General features: G+C 37.4%; 4 protein-coding genes across 8 annotated transcripts in view; 2 read left to right on the top strand and 2 right to left on the bottom strand.

Annotated features, from left to right (window-relative positions):
- Positions 1 to 198: 198 nt before the first annotated feature.
- rbp7b (retinol binding protein 7b, cellular) lies at positions 199 to 1213 on the bottom strand. The gene is made up of 4 exons (XM_067460258.1): positions 1076 to 1213; positions 659 to 837; positions 452 to 553; positions 199 to 339 (listed from the first exon to the last, which is right to left on the bottom strand). The coding sequence occupies exons 1-4, from the start codon at positions 1146 to 1148 to the stop codon at positions 286 to 288; spliced, it is 408 nt and encodes a 135-aa protein (XP_067316359.1). The 5' UTR covers positions 1149 to 1213; the 3' UTR covers positions 199 to 285.
- Positions 1214 to 2687: 1474 nt separating this feature from the next.
- LOC137094511 (uncharacterized) lies at positions 2688 to 13761 on the top strand. Of its 5 annotated transcripts, none has more exons than XM_067460256.1 (8): positions 2688 to 2749; positions 2910 to 3003; positions 3206 to 3268; positions 3386 to 3465; positions 3555 to 3685; positions 3773 to 3839; positions 3941 to 4070; positions 6824 to 6960. In XM_067460256.1, the coding sequence occupies exons 2-7, from the start codon at positions 2930 to 2932 to the stop codon at positions 4015 to 4017; spliced, it is 492 nt and encodes a 163-aa protein (XP_067316357.1). In that variant the 5' UTR covers positions 2688 to 2749; positions 2910 to 2929; the 3' UTR covers positions 4018 to 4070; positions 6824 to 6960. The 5 variants fall into 5 exon arrangements, with proteins under 5 accessions (XP_067316357.1, XP_067316353.1, XP_067316356.1 ...); XM_067460252.1 differs by having other exon boundaries at positions 2910 to 3012; XM_067460255.1 differs by lacking the exon at positions 2688 to 2749 and having other exon boundaries at positions 2869 to 3003.
- Positions 6081 to 12668, bottom strand: h6pd (hexose-6-phosphate dehydrogenase (glucose 1-dehydrogenase)). The gene is made up of 5 exons (XM_067460248.1): positions 12571 to 12668; positions 9275 to 9941; positions 9043 to 9160; positions 8691 to 8960; positions 6081 to 7795 (listed from the first exon to the last, which is right to left on the bottom strand). The coding sequence occupies exons 2-5, from the start codon at positions 9920 to 9922 to the stop codon at positions 6456 to 6458; spliced, it is 2376 nt and encodes a 791-aa protein (XP_067316349.1). The 5' UTR covers positions 9923 to 9941; positions 12571 to 12668; the 3' UTR covers positions 6081 to 6455.
- A 7810-nt stretch (positions 13762 to 21571) lies between the features above and the next one.
- The window catches only part of epha2a (eph receptor A2 a), a 13919-nt gene continuing 8931 nt past the window's right edge, over positions 21572 to 26559 (top strand). The window contains exons 1-3 of the mRNA XM_067460247.1: positions 21572 to 21883; positions 22048 to 22115; positions 24117 to 24780. Of these exons, the coding sequence (XP_067316348.1) occupies positions 21799 to 21883; positions 22048 to 22115; positions 24117 to 24780 (817 nt within the window). The 5' untranslated portion in view covers positions 21572 to 21798. The remainder of the gene's footprint in view (positions 21884 to 22047; positions 22116 to 24116; positions 24781 to 26559) is intronic.

Here is a 26559-nt window from a genome sequence, read left to right as displayed (position 1 = left end):
ACATACACTCAGGCTTTGAAAACACTCCTTTTTTATTTGGTATTTTTGTCAGTTTTATCTGAAAATTACGCCATTTTTAAGCCATTTGACTCCATAATAATAGTTCTCCCTCCATTCAGTGTCCATTTCTCTTGTATGGTTCACTGTTGTTCACTGTTTCAATTTCTTTTTATAATGTATATGTTCACTTGATTGTTAGTTATTGATTAAAACATAGAAAAAAAGCTGTTTCTATGTTATTCTTCTTCAATAAACACGACAACAATTTAATTTCAACACAATAGTTCAAGCTGTTCTTTTGTATGTTTGCTTGCAGATTTGGTCTTCACATTTAAGTTCCTTGAAAGGAAGAGGGGAAAATATTTTTTTTAAGTTTTATGTTTAATTTGAAATTTCGGTTCAATTTATCTGAAAATTACATATTCTTGATTTGTTTATTTATTTGACTCACAAGGTAAAGAGTGTCTCCCTCCATCCAGTGTGTCCATCCTCTGTTCTTTTTTTCTCCTTTCTGGACGCACACAAGTTTGCCGTTTTCCCAGTTGACCATTGACTGAAAAACAAACAGGCCTAGTTATTTCTCAATTCTGGTGCAGAAACCTCTAGACTATTGTTTTATTGCCATTGGACTGTGTGTGTATGTGTGTGTGTGTTCCACCTTGCATTTTCTGTTGTCCAGTCCTTTGGTGATTTCTTCAAACTCTTCTCCAATTTTGAATGAACTGGAGTAGTTCCGGAATGTTGTTAAAGTTTTAATGGTGAAAGAATCTCCATCTTGCTCAACAATTTTCTGTGGCTTTAACATCCCCGCTATCTTTCGTGTGGCGAAATCAATTCCTGTATTACATAGCACAAAATTATATCCACATTCTTAGAAAATATCCTATTTCTCTATCTATCTATCTATCTATCTATCTATCTATCTATCTATCTATCTATCTATCTATCTATCTATCTATCTATCTATCTATCTATCTATCTATCTATCTATCTATCTATCTATCTATCTATCTATCTATCTATCTATCTATCTATATATCATCTAAATATAACAATTATTAATGGCATTACTCACCAAGAGCAACCATGTAACCTTCAATGTTTTCATTGTCCACCATGTCCCAGGTTCCATTATAGTTTGCAGACATGCTTGATGTTGATCCTGAAGCGTTTCTGTGAGTTCTAGCTCCTGTGTGAACCTAGAAAGTGGAATTTAACTGTACGTGCATGAAATGAGAGAAGCAGATGTGTTGTGTCGTATTTCGGCAGGTCTGTAGTAATATGGGGCAGGGGTGATACCATCCTAGGACACAAAGGCTATTTTAGAGGCTTGGTCAATGAAGCTGTTCTCTGAGGCGGAACATAACTTTTACACACTTCTTGCGTCCCGTGGGAATTCAAAAAGAACAATGTAATTCAAAAGACACATGTTGCTTTGGCAGTGGATTGATCTGATGGAAATTAGCCATGTCAGAGCCAAAGTCCCTTATGGTTTGAGATGATTTGTTTTGTCATTATCTCTGCCAGACTTTCATTAACAATGTGGCTAAAGAACTTCAGTATCATTTTATTTTAAAGTGTCACTGTTACATAGGCTATTACTATTTTTAGGGGTTTTGGTCATCATGGTCTCATTTTATGGATTTAGTTTCAATTAGTTTTTCTACTTTATCAGTATAACAAATGCAATAACTCATTAAACATGAAAGTATTATGCAATCGTGTAAGACATTTTTGTCTTACTTTGGCATAAAGAGTTTCTTCAAATTGAGTCATAGGTTATATAAAGAGTGTATTTTCTGAAAAGACATAAAAAATGTATCTTATTTCTGAACTGTGTGGAAATGACCGGTGTTTCTTTAACTCTCGTCCAGGTTGGTATCGTTTCTTGATCCTCTCCTGCTTCAGAAAAACATACGAGGTGGATTTTTTTTCTCATATGTGATCTAATGAAATTTCAGTCATCCATGTGAATGTGGACTATAGAGGTTCAATGCAAAAAACAGGGAAAAACAACAACAACAAACAACTAGACTAAAAACAAACCAAATGTATTATTGGTCTATGTTTAAAATAACTAACCTGGAAAAAATACATAATAAATAGGGTAACAATGAATATGTTAGGCTAATTAAAAAGGTCATTAAAACATGCTATTATTATGTTTCACTCGTTCATGCCATGGTTATTTTAATGGATTTGCAATGTGAACAAATTATGTTAATGCATTGTGGTACAATATTCATTACATTATAAGCAGAGTTTTACACAATATGTAGATATGTAGATCCCTTAAACAACTACACCACCTCTGTGTGACACTGAGAAAAAGCAATTTTGCAGTTAAAAAAAATAAAATCTGATAGCCGTCCAAACACAGCCTCAAAGTCTAGGCTAAACAGTGCAAAGTTTGGGCTGTCTGTGAAAATGTAACAGACGTCTAAATTAAATCAAACACAGAGTAACAATCAAACACATCGCTGTTGACTTTGCTTATACATGATGGAATATCATACATCGCGCAAGTTTATTAAAAGAAACCAAATGTAAGTTTATTTTGGCTAGAAAGTGGGTTACTCGTAGGTAGCCTATATGGGTGAAATGAACAGCTGGGAATCAAATAGGCATATCTAAAAGCATAGGCCTACTACTTAACACTAGACGGCGCCATTTGATGTTAGCCGACAGAGGGATCTTGCTCCTTTCCGAGAGCTTCTCTAACCCGCAGTGAATGCTGACTAGCTTTCTGGTAAGTGCTGTGTTTATTCTATGAATTTTCTTTCATGAGCTTTATACCTCGCTCTTTATATAAATACTTCGAATTTTTCATTAAGATGCCAAAGAGTCGTTTGAGAGACTTCAATAATTGTCTTGCTAAAGAAAGTGTGTTCTGCTGTTGCTGTATACAGAATCATCTGAGGCGATAATAATGTGCACAATGCTTCATCACTTCTTAGTCCATGCAGCTTTTCAGACCAGCAGGTGGCTTCCAAGAGATCAAAGGTTAAAATTGTACGGTAACATAATTATCTATCTATCTATCTATCTATCTATCTATCTATCTATCTATCTATCTATCTATCTATCTATCTATCTATCTATCTGTCTGTCTGTCTGTCTGTCTGTCTGTCTGAATAATTAGAAAACAAGTAGGCCTACATAAAATAAATTAAACATTTTAAATGAAACTTTTTTTCTCTGGCAGTCAGATTGTTCTTTTCATCTTTGTGACGCTTTTCCTGGCGCCACAGTTTTATATTTTGTCAAGGTAAGTCCCCTATGAAGTTTCACAGATAAAAAGCTGATCTTCTTGTAAAACATCACATACTATAAAATAAACATATTCATGAGAATACTTGTTATATCATGTCTAATGTGTTCACAGGCCAAAATCTTCTCGCTATTGTGAAAAGCCACTATTGAACAATCTTATAGTCTTCATTGTGTTCTCCTTTATAGCAACAGGTCGAATTTTTATATTTGTAATGATTTATTTTTTCCCCCTGCTTTCTATTTTTAGAGTCTGATTATCAACCCTTCTCTTCCTGTTTAAGGTTTGGCCATAGCGCTTACACTCACAGACCCAGTTCCCAAGAGCATCAGGGTGGCGTTTCATTCATTTGGGCTGTTCACATTTATCCAGGGACTCTGTACAGTCATTCTTACCCTGACTGCACCTCAATGTGTAAGTGTGAATTATAGTAGTATTATTTCATGTGAAAATATGTAATTTTACCTTAATATATTTATATAATCAGTTTATTCTTCTCAGGCAAACACCACTACAGAATTGTATTTATTTTCTTTGGTAGTGTCTTGGGCCTGCATACTTTGCACAGGTAAGATCATATACAGGCTTTGGTCAGTTCCATTCCAAGTGTAGAAGGAAAATATATATAAAGGACAAAGTAACTATTGTTTTTCTTGTGTCTCTACCCAGTTTTCTTTCTGGTCAGAGGGGGTCTTTGCCTGATCCACAGACTGTTTCCTCATTGGTTAATAGATACGTGTCTCTAGGGTTGAAAATGAGCCACTGCTGCTGTACGGCCTTCCACTGACACTTAATACAGGTGCATCTATTATTTATATAGTTTCTGTGGTTATCAGACAGTTGTGAGGTGCAGGTTAAGATCCATTCTAGTTAAAGAGAGACACATCTTTTCACTAAGATAAGCATGCAGAGGAGGAGAAAAATGGCAAAATGCATATACAAACTCTCAAAGAGTCACACATGTTTGAACAACATTTCAAATGATTTAAAAAATATATTTTATTGTATGCATTAAAACCACCAAAAATAATGCTATGTAATATAGCTGAATAGCGTAACAAATTTGCCTTGACACGTAAAATGGAAAAGTGAGACACTTCATTCAAAAATGTCAATTCAAATGTTAAACCAGTCAGCATGTCACATACTTTGCTGAAATACACACAGCGGTTCAGTACAGGATCTCTAATGTTAAATGTTTTGTATTGAAAACATTAATCTACACTGCCCAGACACACACGCAAAAAAACAAAACAGTTTGGACTTAAATGGGCAAATGCTTTAAAGTCTATGATTGAATCATTATTGCAACAATTATTTTGTGTCTAGCATGTAATATGTTTGGCAACAGTTCTTCAAACCCTAATTGATCTTGACCAGAAATGTATGCACCAATTTTTTTAATTAATTTGTGGTCAAGATCTTGTATTGATAATGGATGAGTCCAGCACTCTGTCAAGTCTTCTCCAGCAGATCCCAAAGACTTTAAATCTGGACTCAGAGGTGCCAGTTCATTTGTGAAAATGATTCTTCAAATATAATAATTACTGCAACAAGGACCCTCTCGTTGACTCTTAAGCATTTGTCTATTTAAATCCAAACAGCAACTTTTTTTTTGTGCCGGACTGTGTGTTTAAAGGTGCAGCGTGTACATTTTTAGCGGCGTCTAGTGGTGAGGTTGTTAATTGCAGTCACCCAATGCTCATCTCTCACTTCTGAGCATGTAGAAAAGCTATGAGGGTTGACACAGGACAAAAAAATGTTGTCGTCTGAGAGAGCAGTGAGTGACTGTTTAGGAATACTGTAGAAACATGACAGCGCAAAATTTCACTGTAAGGGGACCCGCGGTGTATGGAGATAGAAATGGCTCATTCTTAGGTAATAAAAACATTACGGTACATTATCAGCTAGGGTCTTTATACACCACTGAAAACGTAGCAATGTATATTAAATTGCATTTCTGTCAATAGATCCTCATAAATACTACACACTGCACCTTTAAAATCACGTACATACGCACAAGGACTTTAACATAGGACTTTGTGCGTTTATTTTAATGGTTTTATTAACATTTTCACATATTAGAAAATTAGATCGCTGTGGAATGTTATGTGGTTCTGTTTCACTACAAAATTTTGGCCAAAATAAAGTTGTGAAGAATCAGACAATGCTGATTCATAAACAAGTGTCTCGTATGCAAAGCTAAAGATAGTCTTAGATTTTAAACAGCACAGACTTCACAAAGGCATTCCTGTGTGTGTGTGTGTGTGTGTGTATATATGTATGTATATATATATATATATATATATATATATATATATATATATATATATATAAACCATTTTAAGGCGTTATGAAATTAGGACTGCTCTACATATAACACCATATTGTTTTCTGAGGTATGACAAAAAATTTCACTACTACTATCTGTCAAAAAATTCAGTTCTGGAATGGTTTTATCAAGTAAGGCCAACAATAGAAACACAATTCAGTCTGAAGATGAAACAGTACATTAACATTTGTTCCTGAAAACCCTGAAAACACTGGATATGCCAGAGATATTTTAGATCTTTTGGGGACATATTTTATTAGGATTTCTTAACTTGAGGTCTGTGACAACGCCTAGAACAGAATTTCACTATTTTATTCAAATCTTTGAATTGAGGAGGAAAAAGAAGCAAAATACATCTGTTTTTTCCTCTAAAACACTAAGCGAGTCACATGGTCTGAAGAATAACAGTTTGAGCTAATGCATGTAGTAAGCAATGTGAAAAGATAAAGTAAAGTCAAATGACAGAGTATCCAAATATATATATATATATATTTTTTTTTATCTGATCACTGCTTGGTCACAAATGTAGAAAAAGTGCTTGATGTGGAATGAAATTTTTCATACTCAACAGTCTGATCTTTTGGAATAAGGAAGTGTAGCAACATTATAAGATTAATTATTAACTAAAAATGTTAATTACTGTAAGCTAAAAAAAGGTCCTGAGATTTTAAATTGTTTATAATGCAATAATTCCATAACAAAATCAATCAAATAGCAAAGTCCCTATCACAGCATTAAAATAAATCTCACACAATTCACACCTCATTAAAAAATTAACTTCAAACGATACTTCACAATCATTCACAATACAGCATTCCATTTGAGCTTCATTGACCGATATGTACTGCTGGTCTATCCTAACAGTGCATCATAGTCAATGTACCATATAAGAGTACCGCTCTTTGGCTGTACTTTGGTAATGGGATACTTAGATGATTCCCCCTTAATTCGGCTAAGTTGACTGACAAGTTCATGCTTGCTCTTCCCCATTATTAAAACACCAACCCTTCGAGCCCTATTGATGGCTGTGAATGTAAGACTCATCCTCTGATGAGGTTTAATGGGGCTATCTGTCAGAGTTACTAACCGTTCTTTGTCACTTTCCAACTTGGTGTCCTGGAACAATGAGGCAGTGTGGCCGTCCTGACCTACGCCTAGCAAGATGTAATGGAAGCTGGAGGCATTGACATGTTTCTTTATTTCCTTCTCATATAACGTAGGACCACCATCCTCTTCCACACATAACCGTTGAGTGATATGCACTGGCATGGGATGGATGTTAAAGTAGGGTATGCGGATATGCTGAAGCAGCAGATCATGAATGGACCGGAAGTTGGAGCCTGATTCTGTATGTGGCACACATCGCTCATCCACTTGCCATATGTGAGTATTGCGCCACGGAAAGGTGTAGAGGTCCAGGGCGAGCGCACGGAGCAGTGCCACCGGGCTGGAGCCACCAGACAACGCCAGGTGAAACTGACCTTCTTCACGAATGGCCTCCTCAGCAGCCAAAAGAAGATCAGAAGCCAAGCGCTCCACCAGTTCCTGTGCCCAAGCAGATACCATTTCAGAACTACGGTACTTCCCTTGCATCACCTGGAAGTTGTCCTCTGCACCGGGATTGATCACGTTGATCACGGCTTCATGGCTAAAGGCGACCTGATTGCCCCGCAGCTGAAAGTTCAGCAGGTTCCCGTTGGCTACACCACCAGGGTACAGCCGTGGAAAGACTCGAGACAAGCTTTCAAGGAGAGGCGTCCAAAACGCCCAGGAGGCAAGGAGTCCATCAGCACTGATAAAACTGTCCTTGCGTCCAAAGAAGACGTGTGAGATTAGCTCGCAATAAGCCTCTTTGGGTACGGCTGGCGACTGGATGTAATAATCACTGAGGGGTAACCCCAGCACATTTGAGTCTTTGTATTCTGTGACCTCCTTCCAGTCACCACTGCTCACCAGTTCGGGCTTAAACAGGTTCTTGCTCACGAGAATGGCAGGGTACTGGAGGTTTCCATGACCCAGATAAAATATGATCTGTTTGGATTTGCACTGAACATTGTTGGAATCCTGGACACAAAATACATCCCTTTTGAAAACTACACGTGCATAAGCAACCCGCTCATCAAGTGCCTTGCCTGAGGTCATAAATATGGGGATGCCCTCGTATTTTGCATCGTCGACATGAATGACCACACCTGTAAAGACAATCACAGTCTACATAAGCATGGCTAGATTGATTTTCCACAGTCACACTGCTATGAATCAATGACTTCGGGTGCTTTCACACCTGAGCGCTTGTTTCAGAGCCTGGTGCGTTTTCTTCCTTGGTTTGGTACGTTAAGGCATATGCGAAGATGCCATTACACTCGGATCCGCACCAAAACAATTGCTCGAGACCGCCTGAACAAGGTGGTCTCTGCTCGATTACAAGCAAACTCTGGGTCGGTTCACATGAGTTGAGAAAGCAATCTGACCCAACGCACCAAATGGTATTATAATTCTTAATGGGAAATGTGTTATATAAATAGCAGTAGTGTCTGATTCTGTGAGTGAGCACATTATTATCAACTGAAAAAAGTTGAAAACCTCTTCATCTTAAAAAGTTGTGAAGTAATATGAATGTAGTTTATAATTAAACAGCGGGAATGACGGCAACATTCGTACAGTGTTTGCGTGTCTTGACAGTTACAAAAAAGCCACAATAAGATCATGGAGCTAACTTGTCAATCACCTTGATGGACGACGCAGGGTAAACTCTGACCAAGTTTTTTGGTACGCTTTGAAAGGTTGCCATGTTAAAGCAAAATGAAACAAGAAGAAAATTTAACAATGTAACAAATTAAAAGCCAAATAAAGTTGTTTCGGAACAAAACAAAAGTTTACATTCCAGGGCTTCCTAAAAGATAATGTAAACGTGAACACCATGTTTCCTTCGCCTTTTGTCATGTGGTCAAGAATGCATAAGCAGCATTCTGACAGGTTTTAGAAGAGTGTGCAGGTGCGCAAGATAACTAAATGCAAATGTGTGGAGAAATGTGGACACCGTTTTTGCGTATTAAATGAGATAACTAAAAAAGCTCTTCCACTCACCAGTGAATGTGGGGGTTAGGCTGAAGTAGTCTTTGGTTTTATTAAGCTCTTCCTGAACCTCTCCATTGTAAGCTTGGTACTGACCTACAACCGCATTACTGTTATCTACATGCTGCAGGGAAGCCAAGAAATTTAGCTTGTTTTGTAGTATCTCTTTGCTGTTGGAGAGGTTTGCAGGAAGGTTCATCAACATAAGGGTCATGACCTCTGTGAGGTGGTTCTGGAGCACATCTCTGATGACGCCATATTGATCATAAAACTGAATCCGTCCTGTAAATGAATGACAGATCAACTATTAATGCCAAAATGGAAAAAGGAACGTGCATTTCAACGAGCAACCCAAAACCAGTACCTTTGGCATCCAGAGTTTCCTTCAATACAATTTCTATTCTTTCAATATGGTGCTTGTTCCAGATAGGGTCCAGAAGTTTCTTATTCTCTTTCCTAAATGCCAATATTTTAGAGACAACCTTTGTGACAGAAAAAAACAACAACAGATTTTTAAAGTTTATGTAGGCTGAGTTACTCGTGTGACACTCAAAAGGTTGGGGTCTTTCATTGAAATAAATAAAATAACATTATACCTGCTTCCCTAAATAGTGGTCAATTCTATACATCTCCTCTTCTTTCAGCTGGCCTGACAGTTTTTTGTCAAGGGACTGGGCACTATAAAAGTCGTGACCAAATGGCTTCTCCAGTACCACCCTCAGCCATGCGTCAGGTGGGGGGCGGCAGGTGTTGTTGATCTTCTCTGCAATGTCTGCATATGTGAAAGCTGGAACAGACAGGTAGAATAACCTCCCTGCTTCGGCCATATCCTCCTGTCCTACCTGCTGTTTGATCATCTGGCTGAGTTTTTCATAGTCCTCGGATGTCTTCAGCTGGTGATATTGGGACAGACGCAAAAACTGCTCTTTGACCAATGCACAGCGCTCAGCAGAGAGCTCCGGAGGGCAAGCCAGCTCCTTCAAAATCCCAAACAGCAGCGAAGTCCCCTTCTCGTTCGGCGAAAGGCCCCCACCATAAAATGAGAAGGTGTGTCCCTTGCCTACCTGGTCTGCATAGAGCTGGAAAAAGCCTTGCCACAGGTACTTCCTGGCCAAGTCACCTGTGCCACCCACAACTACCACAGTCACATGGCCAAGACTCTGCCTGGCCTCATGATTATCAGTGTGGCCTCTGTGCAAGAATATGATGACCATTAGCAGCAGCTCCCATCTTATACTCAGCATTGTGATATCAAGCGCCCACCTAAAAAAAAAAAGAAGAACAAAAAAAGGATTTAAGAATGTTTAAGAAATCTAGTGAAGTTATACAAATTATGAATATTTTACTAAAATTAAGAAGAAAAAAAACTATTAAAACTGATAGCAGGGATCCCATAAATTACAATATTGCTATCATTTACTCACTCATGTTGTTCCAACCCTATATGAGTTTCTTTCTTCTGCTGAACACAGAAGAGAATCTTAATATTCAGTATTTCTTTTCCTACTGTGGAAGTCAATGACTACCGTCAACTGTTCTGATTACCAACCTGTTAGTAAGTGATGATAACATTTTCATTTTTGGGTGAATTATTCAGTAATTATGCAATTACTGAATTGCACTGTATTGACTGGAATGCATTCAGAAGCTGGACTATAAAGTTTGCTTCATTATTTGGAATATTTTACTGATGACTCCGCATAAAGTGAACACCTTATGCAAACATTTAGCTGATGATTACAAACCAGCTTTCATCCTCACATAAAACATGAAGCTGCTAGCACTGCAACTACTACTAAACGACTTTAGTCCTTAAATAGACATGTCAGAAATAGTCATAATATAATATAATAATTAAGTATGGGTGATTAATTCTATAATTGCAGGTACATTATTCTGTGTTCAAAGCTTTTTTTATGGTAAAATTATTTATTTTAATAATTTGTTATTTATTGTCATGGATCACAGGATGTTACAGGCCATAATGCATTTCTCATTATGGCATTCATAATGGCCTTAACTTAAAAAAGTTGACATTGTGTCTATGGAGAGTCCCTACAAAGATAGTGAACCAGGTGTGTGTGTGTGTGTGTGTGTGTGTGTGTGTGTGTGTGTGTGTGTGTGTGTGTGTGTGTGTGTGTGTGTGTGTGTGTGTGTGTGTGTGTGTGTGTGTGTGCCCTTGTTTTTATTACATTGTGGGGACCAAATGTCCCCATAAGGATAGTAAAACCTGAGATCACCTACATTGTGGGGACCAGCCAGCGGTCCCCACTTTTCAAAAGGCATATAAATCATAGAGGATGAGTTTTTTTGAGAAAGTAAAAATACAGAATGTTTCCTGTGATGGGTAGGTTTAGGGTCAAGGGCAGTGTAGGGGGATAGAATGTACAGTTTGTATGGTATAAAAACCATTACGTCTATATAGAGTCCCCTCAAAGATAGTCAACCAGATGTGTGTGTGTGTGTGTGTGTGTGTGTGTGTGTGTGTGTGTGTGTGTGTGTGTACTATAATGTAGGCTAATGGTTATGACAGGCCCAACATATTAACCATTGCGACATTACATAATCACTGTGGTCTCAGCACCAACACAAACCGTTAAGATCAGTAATAACGAGTCATGTCTGCAAGTCATTGTACATCTGAGTACAGTACATGAACTCATGTACACGTGAAATATATGTAGGCCTACTTTATTATTTTAAAACCACTACTCAAAATAGTGTTAACAGAAGTTCATTAGTTCTGTGTATCTTCCGTAATAGTTGTGAAACATACAGTATGAGGGCCAACGGTCTATGTATGATAAGTCCAGGTTAAGAGGAGCGCTGTCTAATCTACTGACACCTGAACTGAATGGGAATAAAGTGAGAGCAAATATAATCCCTCAGTGACTGTTCACTCATAAAATCAAGGTTAAGCCAACAGAACAGGCTACATTTACGGTAAAGGACCTGCATGAAATGAAAGGTCACACAGTTTGGCCAAACAGAGAGGAACTGATATAAGGTAACAATAAATTATATTAAAGTTGAGAATGATATTTCAGAAATCATCTTGACATATGTTATCTAACAGAAAAAAGTCAACCATTATGAATCTGATTTCATGATATCTCATGATGAGCTTGTGTGAAGGCCAAAGACGACAGTGTACACACAACCCTAATGTTCAGACAGAGCAAGCATGTTTGCGCATTTGGGTGTTGCAAATTTGTTAAACATAGAGGCATCTAGCCTTAAGATAAATACAAAAAAAATTCATTGGAACAATTCAAGTCTGTCAAATGAACATAACAGGATGCAGAAGAGTTCAATAAACAGCTGCTGCACAGAACTGGTGTAATTCGTTTGAACTCATTAAAATATGAACATAAACTTGTGTCATATGCTTATAGGTCAATTCAAGCACATTACATTATTACATTTGATTAATTATAACATATGTACACGGGGACAAGAAAATGGATTTCCTCATTAAGGAAATGGCTTTAAAGAGATATTAACACTTTAAAAAGTTTAATATTCAGTAAAATAAAATATACCATTTGATTTGGACATCAAAACAATTTTAATAATTTAAAATGTACTATTCGATTTTAATACTATTGATCCAAATTAAATGTGACCACATTGATTTCTGGTGAGATGTACGCTTAATATATTTTTAAAATATGGAAATAAACACTAGTGTACTTCTAGAGGCGGACATGAGTGTACTATCACAATGACATGAACAGGTCCTGACAGCACCTGTTATACTAGCTAACTATCACAGGCTTAAAACATAATAAAAGGACAAGAGCTTACATTTCAATGTACATATGATATCTGCAGCCATTGTGACACGTGCATTAGAACAAAGATGGATTTGACAGGGAGAGACTGGACTTACCTGGTTCACCTCTGGACAGTGACAGCTCGAGCGGCGTGGACTGGCGGATAGTGACACTACAAACAAGCGTTTCCAGTAGATGGTCACGTGATGGCGACGCGGGTTAATCATGTGGTTTGAGTACGTAAGATTCGAGTTTAAAAATTACACGAAAAATATGCTGGCTGATAACACGGGGACTTATAAACCTCTGAATAATTTAATGAGCTATTACACAAATTATTATAAATTATAAGTTTAAATATAATAACAGAGGTATATACTGAGATGGTGAGAGTTATCAAAGAGCGGGTGCTGTAAAACAAACGATTAATTTTTTATATTTTTTATTCTACTGAAACACGTATCAGCACATTTCATTCACTATAACGTTACAAGTTGTCAGCCCACTGGAAACGCATCCGTGTTGAGGCTGGGGAATTGTTATTATTATTTTATTAATTATTCAAAATTTAGCATCGGAAATGCAGAGCCACTGTTAGTGTAGTGCAAGTCGGTGAATTGGCCAAAGGGGGGCGATATAGGTGCGTGAATGCTAAATGACTACTACATGGTCAAATTATTATGATGAAAAAGTTTTTTATGCTGCTGGTAAATACAATTCTGGCCGTATAACTTGTTTTTCAAAATCACGTCTCACAACCCTGCAGATAAAGGAGTCTGGAGCGTCTTACGGTTGATTTCACAATATATTGAGCAATGGGTTTTCATCAGTGCCTATAATCTTGAAGATAATATTCTTATCTTTGTGTACATGTGTGTGTTTTCCACTTTTGCACATTGCCTTTTTTCTTTTAAAGAGAGAAAGAGTCTTAGGCAAAGAGTATTCAAACAAGAATCATTCACCTCAGGAAACATGTAAAGTTATCCCATGATTCAGCTTGCAAGGTTTTTCATTTTGCACTACAAAAATAAATCAGTCAAGCTTCTATTATTCTACAATGACTATTCTGAATATTCTATAAGAATATTTATATCTTCTTGAAAAAACAAAAAACTTTTTTTCTTTTTTTTTTGTCAGAATTGTGGATGCCCGGCCAAGGAGAAAGATGTTCTTTGAAGCCAGATGGTGTAGACAACCCTAGGCTATTGAGGCTATGTTAACCAGCCAAACCTTGACCCCTTGATCCCTACCAGCCCAACACAGCACATGCTTAATGGTGTGAGTTTAGGGTTGGGGCATTCAACCGATGGCAGATGGGGGAGTGTTTAACTTCTTAATCCGCACCGGATCGTGGGCGGGGCGTCTGACGCAAGTGGGCGTGTCTCTACTTATAATTACTTTTGTTTTATACAAACTGTTCAATCAACTATCACAAACTATGCATCATTTGAAAGCTAAAACACTCAAGATTCATGTTCTGAACTCGTTTTTGCAATAAATACACCAGAGAGGAAAGGGTTAAATTAAATGCTAAAGCAGTGGCTATTTAAACATTAGCATAATGAACGCGGTACTCATCTTTCATCTCCTGACGTTCAGATCAGATCGGACGAATCCACGAAACAACAGCATACATGTCTGTGTAAGAGTCCACTCTTCAAAATGCATCCCACTTTTAATCCAAAACAACGAAAAAATAAGGGGAAAAAACTAAAAATCCTCCGTTGTTTGCATAAGCGTTTTGTGTTAAGAGTAATCAATCATGTCCATTTTCAATGAAATAGCGATTGTAAGCCTTATTTTGACAATCTCCCCTGTACTGTGGACTGTTCCGGTTATATTAAACCCTCCCAGGTCTCTCTCCTTCAATCAAAAGCTGACTAGGACACATAAATAGAAAGGGAGCGCGTCACTGGGTGATACATCTGTCAGTCAAACTCGCCGGTCCTTTGTTGGATAAGCCAGTCAATGCCTAGCCAATGCATAGCCAGCATAGATTTGATTGATGGATGTAGTAACGAATCAAAAGACAATATTTTGCGTAGTTTCTGTAAGAGATGTCGTAAGAAGCATTGGTGAATACCTCATGCTTACTTAGCTGTTACTTACCGTCGTCTCCACAGTTTTCATTCATCGTATCCAGCGCCTGCCAGTGTAAGCACACATACTTACACACAACGCGCAGACTAAATAAGAGACTGTTTTTATCAACTAAATGAGTTTTTTTTACACTTGTAAATTCTGTAAATAGTTGTTTTAGTTATCAGGGACTGCAAATGCATTATAATTAGCAGTTTATTGCAGATTTATTTGAATAAAAACTACTCTTTACTATTACACAAATGTTCTAATATAATTGGACTTTATTGAAAGGACGCCCAGTCTTTTTTGACATAAAAGCTTACAGAAGCTACATTTTTGAGAGAATCGTCCTCAAATTTTAATCAAAGCATGATCAGACATTCAGTTTTATATTTAGGTTATTTTCAGGGCATAAAAATTAAAATCTAATATTTTTTTCCATAAGGGAATAATAAAAAAATAAAAACGTGAGTCACTTACATGCATATTTCCCCTTGTTTTAATCTGTCCCTATACTATTTGAGTTATTATGACTTTTGGGTAACATAATTTAAAGTGTCTAGTTTAAAATAAGACCACATTTATGGATATAGACCATAGGGTTTAAGAGCTGCAGACATTTTTATTTGGGGTATGTCATTTTTTTATTTATTTCTCAGCACAGGGCGAGGGTTAAGAGGTTAAGAAAGCTGTTTAAAAACATTCTATTGTTATGAATGAATACTAGCGTACTAAATACTGCGCCGTGTGCACCATAACCATATACTGCCTGTTTTCTTGTTTTTTTAAAAGAAAAAAATGTAAGAGAAAATGAATGACTGTCCTCATATTTCTGCTAAAATCTGGTATAGGGGGAGACTGCTGATGGTCGCTACAATTCTGACATTTCTGTCAAAATGTGATTAAAACTCGTTACACGTGTCAGCTATATTAAATGACAGCTGCTGTCTTTGCATCAAAAACAGAAAATATGTGGTTTTGATTCAAACACAATGAGTGAAATGTTACAATTCGCCCCATAGTCCAGGTTATTTGTAACAGACCCTGGGGTGAGATGTAACATTATGAAATAAGAATTATGACCCCCAAAAAAACCTACAAAAAATTGAACTTTTTTTATTCAAGACAGGCTTTTTAACATAACTGATTTATGTGCATGTGCGTAACAAAATGAATAAAATTAGCAAATGCTCATTTTACATCCCCCAAATTGTCTTTCTCTTTCAAGACCTAGGCTAGGGGTGTCCAATCCTTCTCCTGGAGGGCAACCATCCTGCAGAGTTCAGCCACAACCCCATCTACACACCTGAACCAGCTAATCAAGGTCATAGTAGACACTTCCAGGCAGGAATGTTGAGGCAAATTGTCGCTAAACTCTGCAGGACAGTGACCCGCAGGACTGAGTTTAGACACCCCAGACCAATGCACACTGAAATTAAATAAATAAATATAGCCAATAATTTACTTGGGGTACACTGTAACATGCTTCATTTATGTTACAACTAACCCAGAGTATTATAGCCATGAACTTGCTCAGCTACCAGCCAAAGCATTAACTCGCATGAAAAATATCTACACAGACACACAATAAACATAATTTAACTACAAAGCAGGAATCGCCATAACAAAAATAAAGGAAGTAAAAAAAGTTACTTTCTTACATCAAAATTAGTTTTTCTAGTCTAAAATTTGATCAGTCTGCCACATGGCTCTGGAGTAAGGACTAAACAGAGTGAAGTGTGAAGTGAATCAGGTGATGACCCAAAGTGAGTGTCCACGCTGAATCATTGTTACTGTTAATGTTACATCCGGTTCATCTGTTATACAGAAACTGAAAGGTCAAGTCATGCACAGTGCATTACTAATGACTAAAACTTTAGTTAAAATGTCATTGATATATATACTAATTCAAAATAAAAACTAGTATCTCAGTGATAATAAAATAACCCATCAAATGATCCAATGTCATATTAACATTTTTCAAAACTGTCATAAAAGGATTTCAAATCAATGTCTTTAAAAGCCTTATATATCTCTTTAATAATCTATGTTATTATTACATGCCAGTTGCCATTTCTATATTTGCTGCGTCCGTTTTTTCCAGTAAAGATGAATAAAATGTTTTGCTCGTAAAATGCACATACTGTATCTATAAATGTATATATTGCATTTTTGGATCAAGAGATAAAGACATTAATACTTTTATCTATCATAGTCTGGACTTCTTTCCAGATTTGCAAAAATCTCTTCACACTTCCACACACAATGATAAAAAGTACCCTACACTTATGTTTACATGACAACAAATGTACTAGAAACAGAAGACAACGTTGTCAAAATGATACCTGTTTACAAGGATCTGTGAAAATGGCGGTCACTTTGTCAAGAAACACCCTGCGGACACACATACGCATGCACATGACATCACTGTTTTTACAAATATGTTTTTGTTGTTTACATGGACATGGTAAAGGTATCGTTTTCAAAAACCTTGCACTTGGAAACCCGTTTTCAAAAGCTTGCATTTTCAACAATAAACATTTTCATGATATTTTGCTTTCAGAGGTGGATGCCTGATCCCAGCAAGCAATAGTCGTCATTTCACCGTTATAGTCCGGTTAAGAGTAACCCACTTCTAGCCAAAATCTCCTTAAATTTGGTTACATGTCGTTTTGCCAAAATAACTTGCGAGTCCATCATGTAAGCAAAAACAACAGTGATTACTGTGTTTGGTTTCATTTCTTTGACATGTTCTTGTTCTAGATGACTATATTCTTGGGCTTTGGTTAGACGTCAATTAAATTTTCACTGACAGCTCACATTTTGCCTTGTTTTAGCCTAGACGTCAGGGCTGTATTTGGACGGCTATTAGACGTCTTTTAAATGCAAAATTTCTTGCTGGGAGGTTTGAGAACTCAGACATTGTGTGTGAGACAGTTCTGGAAGGTAGGTAATTATTCCCAACCATTTTGATGACAGACTTTGGCTCAGGCATTTCAGAATGACCAAACCAACATTTGAGATGTTGTGCGAGGAAATATGTCCGCTGGCTAGTCAAGTCAAATCTCTGTTGAGGCAGTCACATGAGCTTTTTGTTACACATCAAGACATTTAGAATTTATTTCCATCTTGTTTTCATCCAATTTTTTACTGCAATATCCCAAATTTTGCATAAAAAGGATTGAATTTGCCAGATGTGTGATTTTTTTTACCTAATGCACACGTGTGCTTCCACACCAGGACCACACTAGTGCCGAGGCCTCCCAGCTAGATCACCAGTTGAGGTCAAAGTGAGATGTAAACTGTAAACTAGGTGACAGAAGTTCCTGTTTGTGTGACAAGTGCTTCTGGTGTAGCGAGTTTGCGAGTGTGCGCGCATGTGTGTCATGTAGAAAAAAATCAGGGAGCTCAGCTGTCGCTGTCTTAACGTGTGATGTGTGTGTGTGTGTGTTAAAGGGAGGTAAGAATGGCTATGGCACCAGGGGGCTCATTGTGTGTAAGATCTCCCACACTTCTTACAACCATCCACGTTCTTCCCATCACCCCCTTCCCACTGCCACCCTGCCACTTGCCTTCCTTTCTTTAGATTCAAGTGCTTTGTTCCTCCGTATGTCCTTTGTTCTTCCTCCGGCACAACATTCCAATCAAGCTGAGCACACAAACACATGCATATGAATGTGTGCCATCCTCTTTATTGGTCCTCTTCACTGACACACATTACATTTATCATCCCTCTGTCTAAGGACTGACTAATGTAAAGCTCTGCTTGCTTCTTAAGAGCTCAATAATGCCAGATTAAGGATGTAAACGAACCCTGTTAGTTAAGTGGTGGATTAAAGAAACGGCTTTTGTTAAGAAGAGAAATTGTGTAATATATGCAGAGGATGCACTAATTCATAAACACCCTCAGCATATATTGCACAATTACATTTCTGTTTTGAGGAACTCCTGACCAATGTGCTCATAACGCGTGTTAAACTGTAATTGGCTAATGTCACAGTTAATTGGTTTCCTAGAACGTAATAAGTAATTTAGGTTCAAATCAAAAATTAATTTGTGTTTTAGGAAGCTACTTTTTAATTTTCAAATAAAGTTTTTATAATGAACTTCAAATGTTTAAGGTGAAAAAGATGTTATAATGTTTTTAAATGAAGTCTCTTATTCTTACAAAAGGTTGCATTTGCCTGATTAAAAATGCAGTAATATTGTGAAATATTATTACAATTGAAAAAAACTATTTTATTTTAATCTATTTTAAAATAGTCATTTTTGTAATGGTAAAGCTGAGTTTTCAGCATCATGACTCCAGTCAGTGTCACATCATACTTCAGAAATAATTAAAAAACATTTCTTATAATGAATGTTGAAATCTTCTTAAGCTTAATATTTATGTGGAAATAAATAATGCATCCTTGCTTACAAGTATTTATGTATAATTCACTTTTCTCCTTCTCGTGTCTCCTTTTCCACATTCTTTTAAACCAACATTTATCAAAATATAAAAATATATTAAATAAATTCCTCTAACAAATGTTATCTTTATGTAAATACAATTCCACTGATATTTTTGCAATCACTTTATATCTAAAATCTATTTAAGACTCACTCACAGAAATGATTTTGTTAACTTTGCATTAATAATGTGTTAACCTCTCGCCATATGCCATTGGCACATATCCCGCGACAGCACCCCCGGTAAAGGGATCAGTGTTAGGATCGGGAGCGTTAACAAAGCTTTTGAGGGGCAGACAGTCCCGACGCAGCCTACAATGGAAGGCCGCCTCTGTATTTGCGTTTTTTTGGCGAGAGGTGGTGACGAGGGTGACAAGAGGGAGTCGAGGGGTGGAAGAGTTGAATGACCCTGCAGCAGTGGTCCCACTGCAGATCTGTGACCCCCGGAGTAACGGGCCAACCTCCTGGCGTGAAGTGCTTTGTATTAGTGGTTGTGTGGAACAGTGTGCAGAAGTGAAGGGGGGGTTGATGGGAGTGCAGCAGATAATTCAGGCCTCCTGCAACACACATGGCCCTTGAATGAAAAGGGACCTCTGCATTGTGAGGGCATCTCAATGGCTCTAGCTCCTTATTTGTTGAAGACAAATGTTCCTCTGAACATAAGTGTCTATGCTTAAACACCAAACAGAGTGAAGTGATTAATCATCCATTTTGTGTGGCCGAGGACTTGCTCCAAAAATTAAGAGTCGTGCTCTACATTCATAGAAACTGGCATGATAAACAATGATTTACTTTGTTGAAGCAATAATAAATGTTGCGCACAAAGGAATATTATTTATAAGCAAGTCACACTCAGTTTGTTGTATGTGGCCAACTGCTACCATTTTGAATCAATTTGCACTTGTTTGGAGTTTTAAATAGTTGGACCATGAGTTTATGTTTAGTTTCATTTAGCTTTGTTGTGCATGTATTCTCTAATTAGAGGCAGATATGTATTTTAATATTTGTCATTTTGGTTAGCTGTATTGCTAGACCTCATATGTGAACACAACACTAAAGCCAGCTGATTTTTATTATTCCTTTTTTGAATGATTTTAGAAATTAAGGGTCTGGTTGTTGCTTTAATGTGAATTGTATTTTGTATATTCATTTTATATGAATTTTTATATGAATTGTTACCACAAACATTTATCTTTTGTCAATCAACATATTAATGTGATTCAGATTTATTAAACCAATCTCCTTTGTATTAACTCATTTTTAATTTCAGTGAACTCTTCAGTGAAATTTTAGGGCAACCAGGTAACTGACTTTTTTAAGTTAAACCAACAATAATTTCTTTCTTTCTGGATTTTTATTACAACACTGTTTAGAGCTGCTTGACCTCGAATAATAACTGATGATCTTTACATTGAACTGATCTGAATCAACACTGATCTAACTTCAAATGACAACATTTGATACATTTTGCACAACTGAACATTATTTTCCTGTTTTACAATGCATACGGCTGCTTTAAAACAATCTATTTTGTATAAAGTGCTAATAAATGTGATTTTATTGTTATATGCTTAATTTTGCTCTGGCATTGTTTGGATATTCCCCCCCTTTTACATATTGCTTTGGAGAGGTTTAGCTGATATATCGAGTTTATGTCTAGTTTTTAATGTTTATAAGTCTTGATTTTGTTCAGAGCCCTGCCACATAAATCCCTGGTTGAGTTTGTCTAGAATTAAAGCTGAGGTCTTTTATTCATTGTCTGTCTAATGAATATTCATAGTTGCTTTCACAATGCAGGCAGCCTCCAAAGCTCTTGAGAAGAAGTCAGCTTGTGTTTGACTCCCAGGTCAAGGAACTCTGACAGACTGCCGCACAATGGAGATTTGACTCAAGCATTCCTCTACGTTGCCTGGCGATGCTTTTGTTTGCTGTCTACATATTCATACTTCTTCAGCTAGTTAGTAGCCTATAGTTATTCATTCATCGAGGCAAGCCCACTTGACCCCTTCTCTCACTTGTCATGGGAATAAAACAGTGATGATTGGTTTGCTAAATATTTTGAGTGTGCTTCGGTATGCACAGATCTGTCCCTATACCACTTTCAAGTTTTAGTTTCAGTGCTTAAAAACATTTTGCACTTCAACCCGTGCTCTTTAAAAATCCATAAAACATTAGCCTATAACTCTATCATATTGCAATTGGACATGTATTTTCAATAGATAGCTAACCTGTCATGTGATATTTTTGACTATATGTTTTAGTCACTATCAATAACAATTAGGCGACTTAACTGCATTAAAGGGATAGAAACTTGTATAGAGAAAAATACTATAGAAGAACATTCTTCAAAATATGTTCTGTGTTCAGCAGAAGAAAGAAATGTACACAGGTTTGGAACAACGTGAGGGTGAGTAAATGATGACGGTATTTTCATTTTTAGGTGAACTACCCCTTTAAAACACGACATATTTGCAGTCTGCAAACAAAATTACCTAGATATTAGGTTCAAAGCAGGCAAATACAAAAAGCCCTCTCTTTGAACTGATACCGTACCCAATCGTCTAAAATTACTATTGTGTAAATGAACATGAGCAAACATCCGAAACTCATTGAACAGGTGTGGGGGCCGTCAATCAAAGCACCCACGCGCACAAGGACGCGCCCACTGGCGCCAAATATGGAGCGCATTCCAAGGGGCGGAGTCACCTGACTTCCCATATCCATGAATGAAACCTCACCATCAGTAAGTTCCTTCATGCCGGAGTCGTCGGAGTTTCGCATGGACCAAAAAGTTTCATTTGAGAAACACAATGGACTACCGACGCACTCAGTTTCACTTCTTATTTTTGTATTTATTTGTTAACAACGTATTTATTAGGATACAGTCAAAAGAACGTAAGTACAAATCGTTATTTTTAAAGTTTATATTTTGTATTTTCTTTATGCTATATTTCCCTCTACAAAGTGTACACAAGTAAGACATTTAAGCCTGTAACGGACCATTTTTAAATATTCGTTGATTTTTCGATTATTTAAACTAAATATTATATGATCCTTAGATTTGCTGCTTGATATGAAGGCTTCAGGAAGTGAATTGGGTTGGTTAACCTGGCCGAATGAAGAGGGGGTAAGTCTTATCAATTTTTCTGTTCCCTGTACATACACCATATCTGGCATTTACATCCATAAATAGACTTCATTCAGTTCAGGTTCGTTGATTGAGGGGTTACAAAGATGCATGAGTCAGTGTCATTAAAATGAGTCATATCCTCAATCCATTAAAAAGCTTTCCAGCTATTAAAGTTGATACCTGAGTAAAGTCAGGCGTTTTCCCCTGGCAACAGTCTCAAATGACATCTGAACCCAACTTGCTGTGTATTGTTTCTAAGAATGTATAATTTTCATTTTATTTAACAAGAAAATTGAATGTCGCTTATAGCCCATACTGTGCCTTCAAAAAGCATTGGGGCACTTAAGCCACACTACACTGTATTAGAAAACAATGTGACAAACTAAGTGATATTTGTTTCGAAGATCCCACAGGTACAATTTTCAATTAAAACTGTTGACAAAATTATTATAAAAAGGAAATGTTTGAAAAGGATTTGTAAAAATGACTCCGAAATGTAAATATTAGCTATATGTTATAGGTTTTAGGTTATGTGTGTTTTGTGTGTAGGCTATATATGCACCAGAGTGTTTCCTTTCTGAAGGACTGAGGAGAAATAAGTTTCGGTTAGAGGCTGATGAGTGCACAAACCACGTTTCTTCTTTGAAGCTTTGGTTTTTAAGAATTTGCCGTGAATTCCTCTTCAGCCACACAAAGACCTCTCCATAGATGTACCGGGAGGGTTCCACCGCTTCCTCTGACCATGCATAGACGCGCACTAAAGTGTTTAATTAGTCTTTTAGAGGCTAGTCCTGTCATCTTCGTTCCCTGATGTCGTGAAGGCTTCCATCAGCTCTACTCAGCTGCTGGATCCAAAAAAGCCCATTGAGGTCATGCTTATTTTGCCAGCTATTTCGGTACTTTTTGAAGAGTTAAGTCTAAAGGAAGTTCAATCGTGGCAGAGCATGGTGGGAAAGAGGAGAGCAGAGAGAGAGGCCCACTTTTTGTCTCCAAGACCCACACCCTTCTAATGAGATACTTTTACAAAGGTGCGATTCCCGCATTCAGTATAGTCTTGTTTCAGCCTAACATTTAGGATGTTGCAATATTTTAGGCAAGAAAAATAACTTGAGACACCCCGGTGACTAGCAGGAAAATGTATCGCCATACTTCCCTAGTGGATTGATTACATTAAGAATGGCGAACATTGTTTTTATTTAAATAATCTTGTTAAATATACAGGAACCGCCTTTTAAAGATATGTTTTAAATGTAATCTACAGGCACAAATAGATAAAGTGCAATAAAATAAACATTTAAAAATGGATTTTGGATGTTTTCTTCCCACTTAAATTTCTAAAGCGACCCATTATGGAATGTCAAGTTGCCTAAGATCTAAAACATTGACCAGTGCATGAAAAATTCTTTAATGTTTAATTTTTAGTGTTAAAATGCAACTAAAAATAAGTGCATTCTGCTCTGTAGCTCTTTCAAATAATTGGTTAGTCAGGTTAAAGTCCCAGTGAACCAGAAGTAGCAAGTGAGTTTTCTTCAGTACTGTGACATTATTTCCAAGTGAAACAGAATATTGAATAGAGGGCAGGGTTTTACTTCAGTGCTCCTCCTCTCCATCGCTTGCTCATTGCAGACTAACGGTTAAAGGGGAGTGGTTAAGCATTTTCAAACCTGAGCCATCAAACTGACATCATCTGAGAAGGAATGCCGTTTCTAGACCGGATGTTAGTTTTGAGATTTTGTTTAAAGATTACCATTACAAACAATGTTTTGTTCACCCTAAGACCTGTAATGTATGCTAACAAAATAAGTAGGGTCCATTTTTATTTCTTGAGGACTTTAAAGATCCCAACCGGCCTGACAATGCCATGACCAATGGCATGAGAGTGGGGTGGGACTATTTGGGGGGAAAAAAGATAAATACTTAACACCTTTAAAAGTTTTATATTATGAGTTGAGTGTAATACAATATGCCTTCTTTTCTTTCCTTTTCCGTTTTTCTTAGTGGGAGGTTGTCCAGACAGTGGTGAATGGCTCTCTTCTTTACACCTACAGTGTGTGCAACGTTGCCAGTGACACCGAACAGGAGAACTGGCTTCGTACGACCTTTATCCAGCGTAGGCCTGACGTGTCTCGTGTATCTGTGGAGCTGCGTTTCGTTGTCAGGGACTGCAACACGTTTGGTGGTTCGTCGCCTTCCTGTCGTGAGACTTTTGGTCTCTATCTAGCTGAAACCGACACAGATGTTGGCACAAATTTCCGCAAGGGCCAATTTCGAAAACAAGCCACCGTAGCGCCAGACGAGGTAACAGCTGATCGCGGAGGGGGCCGAGCTGATCTGCGGGTGAACGTTGAGACACGGAGCATCGGGCCGCTCTCCAGAAGGGGCTTCTACCTTGCCTTCCAGGATTTAGGGGGCTGTGTTGCTCTCTTGGGGCTGAGGGTGTACTACACCACCTGCCCGGCCACGATGAGAAGCCTGGCCGCCTTCCCTGAGCAGGTGGCATCAGGAGCGCTGGCGGAGGTGGAGGGCACCTGTGTGAAGGACGCAGTGGTGGTTGGAGAAGCTGCTCCTCGGATGTACTGCACTGCTGAGGGAGAGTGGGTCGTTCCTGTGGGCCAGTGTCTCTGTCGTGCGGGATACCAAGCTGTTGGAGATGCTTGCAAAGGTGAGTTGTGGTGTTCTTTGCTTCAGCAAATAGGAGAACATTTTCTGCTTCTATAATAGTGGTCCACCAATATAGAGGTTTACTTAAAGGCTTAGTTTACCCCCAAAAATTAAAATCCTTTCATTAATTCCTCACCCTCATGTCGTTACAAAACCGTAAGACCTTCCTTCATCTTCAGAACACAAATTAAGATATTTTAGATGAAATCCGAGAGTTTTCTTCCTCATAGACTGCAACATAATCACTACTTTCAAGGCCCAAACAGATAGTAAGGATATCGCTAAAAAAGTCCATGTGAGTTCAACCTTAATGTTATGAAATGACAAGAATCATTTTTGTACACCAAAAAAAAAGAACAAACATAATAACTTTGTTCAACAAATTCTTCTCTTCCGTGTTGTTCTGGCATAGAACCCGGAAGTGCTGCACTGTGTTCACAACGTGATCAGTGTCAGACTGCTACAGAAGAGAAGAAATTGTCAAATAAAGTCATATTTTTTTTAATAATTTTCTTTTTAGCCCAAAAGGTGTTCTCATTGATTCATAACCTTAAGGTTGAACCACTGGAGTCACATGGACTATTTTAACAATGTCTTTACTACTTTCTGGACCTTGAAAGTGGCAGGTTTTTTCTTTCTTTTTTTTCTTCTTTTTTTTTTCTTTTTTTCTGCAGTCTATGATGGGTCACAGAGCTATCGGTTTTCATCAAAGATATCTTAATCCATGTTCCGAAGGTTTGAAACGGCATAAGGGTGAGTAATTATTGACAGAATAATTTTTTTGGGTAAACCCTTTAATGGTCTATTCAGATTTCTATAATGCAGGGCCATTATCCTAGAAGTGATCTTACAGAAATATTTTAATGCAGATTAAGGAAATTGACCAGTTAGAATCAAGTCTTCCAGAGAGCTGCATAAAAATGGTGAAATTGCATCAAACATAGCCTTTTTGGTTCATTTTGAATAAATACTGTTACTTGTCCATTGACAACTGATGCTGGTAATTTGGAATTGGACAAAAAAAAACATGGTTTTATTCATCCTGGTCAATAAATTGGTCTATCACTATAATACACTTTACATTACTTTAAGACAATTTGGGAACAACTGCAAGACAAGTCTTTGTGGGTGGGCAGATGGTAAGTGTGTTGTCGGGTGAGGGTGTGTTCTGGGAAGCTTGAGAGATTTTTGTGGTTGCCACAGAGCTGTCTGAGAACTTTGTAAGAGGCCAGAAATATGACTTCAGTTAAATGGAATGTCAGCCGTCTCCACACCCTTTCACCTGCTGGTGTATTATTTCTACATGTGTGTTTAGCTCTTCGGGAAGGAAGTGTAAAGATACCAGGCTGCTATTGTAAAAGAGTGTATGTACATAGTTACAGTGGTATAATTTGCATTCATAGGTTTTTAACCTCTGGACATTCTCGAATATCTCACTTTTGAAAAGAAGGGCTTGATAAATATTGTGTTTAGGTGAAAGGGTTAGTCTTCAGGGGCTAGTTGCATAAAGACATAATTTGTCCAACTAGCAATTAGTCAAAATATAATCATTCTTACTTTTCTAATTCAAATTGAACCAATCTACCATTTTATGTAACTGATTTTAAAAAGTTAGGACCAGTCTTAAAGAAAAAAATTAGATGACTTACTTTTAAGACTAGTCTAAGTGGTTTATGCAACCGGCCCCAGTGCTGATATGAATAATGTTTTGCATTAAAATATAACATATCAAACTAAGCGCCATCTGCAAACAAATTGCATCTTTTCCCAGAACTAGTTT

The sequence above is a fragment of the Pseudorasbora parva genome, chromosome 12, assembly GCF_024679245.1.
Source record: "Pseudorasbora parva isolate DD20220531a chromosome 12, ASM2467924v1, whole genome shotgun sequence".
Classification (NCBI taxonomy): domain Eukaryota; kingdom Metazoa; phylum Chordata; class Actinopteri; order Cypriniformes; family Gobionidae; genus Pseudorasbora; species Pseudorasbora parva.
Note: the sequence above shows the minus strand (reverse complement) of the source record. Positions and strands in the feature narration are given on the sequence as shown.